General features: G+C 26.8%; 1 protein-coding gene across 1 annotated transcript; it reads right to left on the reverse strand.

Annotated features, from left to right (window-relative positions):
- Positions 1–5,047: 5,047 nt before the first annotated feature.
- LOC100306557 (putative SAUR-like auxin-responsive protein) lies at positions 5,048–5,554 on the reverse strand. Its single transcript, NM_001249773.2, has one exon. It carries the CDS (start codon positions 5,534–5,536, stop codon positions 5,231–5,233), a length of 306 nt encoding a protein of 101 aa, NP_001236702.1. The 5' UTR covers positions 5,537–5,554; the 3' UTR covers positions 5,048–5,230.
- Positions 5,555–6,000: the final 446 nt, after the last annotated feature.

The raw sequence follows: 6,000 nt of genomic DNA on the forward strand, positions 1-6,000 counted from the left end.
ATCTTAGTTGTAAAGAGTCATGGAATGATTGGCTCATGGTCATGACCAAGTCTACCAGACCCTCCTCCCTTTATCCCTCAAGAAAAGTATTCCTCACTTTGGTGAAAATAGAAACAAAATCTGAGAACATACTACGGAGAACTAATATATAAAACATTGATAGTTAAACTCCGGATGTAATAGACTAAGTTTTTGGATAAAAATTATCAAGCAATGAATCATCTTGAAAGCTTAAGATATATATTTAGTCCAAGTCTATGTGTATACTTTATACCTCTAATGCAATCCCTCAAATGAATTTGGGCTTAAGGTTTGACAATGAAGGCACCAACTTTGCCTCTGAAATTAAATTGAGATGAGATAGGAGTATTGAACAATTGATTACTTGAAAATGAAGATTTGTACAGTAATCTTTCTGCATGGGAGTATTTTGTCTTGTTCGAATAATACTACCTCTCTGTCTCGCTTCCATCTTTCTATCATTCTATCAAACAACCAATCATCTATTTGACAGGAATCTTTATAATTCTAATCATAAGAAAAATTTATTATTCATATCCTTCCATAATTGATTTGAGTAAGAAAAATAAGCATTTATAATAAAATTATTTAAAATATGATTGACAAAAAAAAATGTTACGATAATAGAATCTCTTCATGTGTTGTTGAACAAATATAATATAAAAGTAAGATTTCTAATATAATAGTTATAAAAGAAAAAATATGAAGTATATATAAAAAAACCTGAACAGTAATAATAATTAAAAATTATAATAACAAAACACTAAAATGAAGAAGAAGAAGAAAAAATAAAAGTGATTCTTGCAAGGAAAAAAGAACAAATAATGAAAGACAAAGAGAACGATAATTTATGTAAGAACAACTTTTTAATAAAAGCATGATATTGATTCAAATGTTTATTCAATTTCATAAAAATTATTTAAAGAAATAATTGGACCTAAAATCAAAATATAAATATAAAAAATACTAAAAATAAAAATATAAGCAAATTTATTTTTTATCAATGATGAATGTAGATTCACATTATATCTTACTAATCTAAAAAAAGTTAAATTTTGATTTTGACTTTGATAGATAACACAGTTCAAAGTATCATTTCATACATAAAAAAGAAGAATAAAAGAAATGACATTAAATCAAAACATATAATGACATAACAATAAAATGAAGAAAAAAGAAAAATAATGTGAGTGATACTTACAAAGAAAAAAATAATGATAAAAGAAAAAAAAAACTAAGATGATATATCTAATCAAACATGGTCTCCAATTTCTACTATTCACTCTCACAAAATATATTAGATAAATAATTTATATAAGAACTTTGTAATAAAATCATGATATTGATTCAAATATTTATTCAACCTCGCAAAAATCATTCAAATAAACAGTTAGACATAACATCAAAATATAAACATAAATAACACTAAAAATAAAAATTTAAATAGATTAATTTTTATCAATTATGAATATAGATTTACCTTATGCCTTTTCGAAGAGTTAAATTCTCAATTTTGACTATGATCAATAACACATTCAAGTATCATTTTTCATACATAAAAATAAAAATAAAGCATGAAAAAATGATATTATAATAATGAAAAAAAAGATAAAAAGCACACTCGAAAAAAATTGGATGGATATTTATAACCCTTTGAAGTAGAGTTTATATTAAAATGGTAGTAAAATTTTACTTATAATCAACGACTATAAATATTATTAATTTTAAAAATGATTTCATTATTAAAAGCTTTAAAGAATAGTAAATTTTTTATAAAGAATCAAGAGAAAAAAAAATAAGAAACAAATAATATATTATACTATTTTAATATATAATAATAATAATGTCTACTGTTTTATTATATATAATAATAATAATAATGCCTTGGACAATTTTAATATATATTATTTTTCAGTATATAATATTATAAATATTTTTATTTATTTTGTGAAAGATATAATGTAATGTACCTTCTTTTTAAAAAAATAAAAATAAAATTAAGCATAGAGAAATATTATTTAATTTACTATTAATGTAAAAATTATTTTTTTAGGATAACTTTAGAAAATTTATATCATTTTTAGAAATTCAAATTAACTCATTTAAATCAACTTTTTAAATCTTTATGATTTAGTCAAAACTAACATAAAATAAAGAACAAATGGAGCAAATAAAATCACCTTCCCTTTCCCTAATTTTTGTCTACTTCTTTATACATATGAAATTGACGGGAATAATGTTGAAAATATGTCTAAAAATAATTTTGAAGCGAGATTTTTCTTTAAAAAACTTGAAGATATATCATATAATACATATCTATCTTAATGTTCCAAAATATAAAAATATTCTAGCCCATAACTTGAAATAAAAATATATTAAGGTGAACCTGAAACAGCATCCATGGGCGAGTTAGCCCATAATCTAGACTCAGTCTCAACTTTTCTTTTCTTAAATATTCTAGCCCAACGTGGCTTATGAGATCACCCAGCTAATGAACGAAAATAATACTGGCCCATCGTCCATTCTTATTTCTATGGTTTTCTTCCCATTTCATTTTACTTAGGCTCTTTGAATTAAAATAAAATATAAAAAGGAGAAAATAAATTTAAAAATATGTTACTTGAATGGATGCAAATAATAAAGAATGGAGTAGAAAAATTCCTCTTTACTTATATGAATGAGTCAAAAGTGAACAGAAATAGATAATAAATAAATAGTTCAAAAAGATTTTCCTACCAATTAAAAATATTAAATCTAATACAAAAAAAATCATTTTTAATATAAAAGTATTTATTAGTATTAATATTATAAAATTTATTTAATTTTAGAAAAATAAACACAAAATTAAGCAACCCAACATCTCCCTCCCCCCCTCCCCGGGTCTTGGCAATTTAGAAGGATTTTTTTTTTACATGTAATACCAAAAAAAAAAAATTCTATTTCCTAAACCTTTAAAAAAAAATACTCTCAGTGAAAAAAATCTTCATTCCATATCTTCTCTTACCCTTTCTCTTTATTCACACTCGAATAAACATAAAGATCATTATTCTTTTCTACAAGAAAGAAAATAAATAATGATGTTTTTTGTTTGTTTTTTTTAAAAAAAAAACAGAGGAAAGGAGAGAAAGAAAATCATTTTTAAAAACCAAAATTCATTTTTTCGTATTTTAATTTTTCTTTGATTCAAATTTCAAAAAATTCTCTCTTCTCTCATTTTTTACAAACAAATAGAAGACTACGTGAAATCAATGAATTAGTGACGAAGATTGTTTTTTGTTCTCTCTAATTCTAGGATCACAGATTCGAAAATGAGTAGCCAAATTTACTCAACTCAACATTAAAAAAAAAAAAAAAAAAAGTCTTTCTTTATAAATAATATGGGGTTGACACGCCCAATAAGCATACATACAAGAGACACATGTTCGAAATGAGAAGTTGGGACATTGATGGGATCATCGTCCCTCTTCTCACCAAATGAATTACAACTTTTGAGTAGGAGCCAGACAGAGACTCAACGCAAGGCCACAAAATTTTGCTTTAACAAAAGAGCATATCCCTAAGTTGTAGAATAATCCACCAAAAAAGAGACCTTTGCTATTGTGAATTCGACCACCACTCGCTGCCAAACCTGTCGATCTAGCTTTTCAATGGTCCATTAACTTTAATCTTTATATTATCAGTTTATCACCAAGTGGAAATGTTGTCAAAAGAAAATTTGTTTCTAAAAAGTAAAATACTATGTTGGTCCGGGACCATAAACATGGAACAATTAGTTAGTGTGCATCCACCAAACCATTACACCAAAAGTATATGTATAAGTGAAATAAATTATGATCATAATAATCTGCATAACTGAGGTTATATATTTTTATTTAAATAATTCTTGTTTTTATTGAAAAAATAATTATATCAAATCTCATTTACTAAGATTGTTAACCACTAAGTTTCGTCCCTAATACTTAAAAAATCATCTGTTAACATGTTTAAATATAATTTACACTATTCAATTTCCATCATGGGACATGCAAGTCTAATTAACTGAGTTTCATACATAAATAATATGTTTGAAAAATATATAATTAAATTATGATTGAACATAATTTTAAATTTAAATCATGATTTATTAGTAAAAGTTAAGAAAAATTCTATGACCAAACTATGATTTTTACAAACTATAATCCAATCATGGCATCACTTGTTTTCTTCGTGATTCCATGCACGGATTAGTTGTCATCAATTGATCACAAAATTAACAACAACAAAGTTTTATTTCATTATATAAGATCGATTACAAAAATCACATAATATTATTCGATATAGCTAAAAATCAACATTTCATACATTATTTTTAATAGCAATTGCAAAGGTGTTATAAACAAATGAGAACTTGATTACTAAATATCTCCTTTTTAGATGAATTTAAAACCTGTAAGTTAATCAAATGAGCTATAAGCTAAGTGATGACTAATCCAACACATCCATAGCTAGTCTACAAATAATAACCTAATTGATGAACTTAATTATATATTTAAAGAATTGTAAACGTAACTCAATCAAATTTAATTGCAATTAAATAAAAATAAAATTGTATTGATACGAAAGTGCATTTTAAATTAAGCTCATCATAACAAAAATAAAAAATGAAGTTAGTTAATATATATTTTGGTTAAAATTAAACTCATATCCTACGCATAAACACCTCAAACAATCATGCCTATTAATTGTCTTGCTCTTGTCTTGGATCGACAACGCATGCTGATGCTAATTAAATACGTAATCGCCAATTGAAAATTAATTGTACCCCTTACGTGCACGTATATACAGTATATCACTCGGCTAGATTTTTTTCTTTTTCTAAGAAGTTCGATCGAATTTATGCTGTACGTACAGTAGATAAACATGAACCACATTAATTCTGGGCTCTCTTCAAATTCAAGAAAACTTGGAAAAATGAGAGAAAATTTAAAGAGATAAACATATCGATCCAATCCTCCAAATAAGCAAAATCACATAGACAAAGACTTCTCTAAAGCATGGTAATATTTCTCTCCAAGTGTGTAGTTACAGAGCGGTGTCAATCTTTCTTTCTTTTTATGTTTTCCTCTATTTCTTGAAAGAAAAAAAGAGGTAAAGGTGAAGCTTGGCAGAAAAGAAAGAAGCACAAGCAAAAGCAAGAAAAAGAAAGAAAGAGTATAAAAGTGAGCTAGAATTAACAAGCATGGAAATACAAGGCGTGAGGAAGTTGGCGATGATGGTGATGATGATGATGTTGGTGGTGGTGATGGGTAGTGGATTCTTTCTCGATTCTCCATCGGAGATGAAGAAAGTCATCGACTGAACATGGCAGTTTGAGAGGACCCTCGGTGTGGTAGCCATAAACCTCATAAGCCTTATCCAAAAGGTGCTTGAAGAGAGGGTGATAAAGATACGAAATTGGGATCACAAATCTTTGAGACCCTCCACCGCCACCTTCTTCTTCCACTTGAACCGCGAGCCAACCCTTCTTCACCTTCATCTCCTTTCTTGCAAACTGAGAGAGCAAAGCAAAGGAACCCTAGTATTATAGGTGCTCCCTCACAAGGGTAGGTAATGTGGTTTTTCTTTTTTATATAGAAAAAACAAATAAATAGGGTTGTAAAATTGTAATAATAAAAGAGATAATAACTTGTTGTTGTAGTATTGTATCCGTATGTATGTTGTGTACGTGATACGGAATCAAAACAGTTCCGGAATTGTAGGGACTACTACTCATGATATGGACTTGAAATTAATTTAAGGTTGATAAAATTTACTTAAAATTGAAAACTAATAGATGGCTAAAAATTTACTTAAATCCCGCTTATTTAGTAAAAGCTGTAAAGAGTAGTTCTAAATTTGCGTCATTTGCCGCTTTTAACGTAAAAATAATTAAGAAGATACCCACTAAACATGAATGGAGTGCTTTGTAGCTAAGTGGCTAACTAGTGGTTGCGCTTTTTT

This window comes from Glycine max, chromosome 5, assembly GCF_000004515.6.
Source record: "Glycine max cultivar Williams 82 chromosome 5, Glycine_max_v4.0, whole genome shotgun sequence".
In the NCBI taxonomy this organism is placed as follows: Eukaryota; Viridiplantae; Streptophyta; class Magnoliopsida; order Fabales; family Fabaceae; genus Glycine; species Glycine max.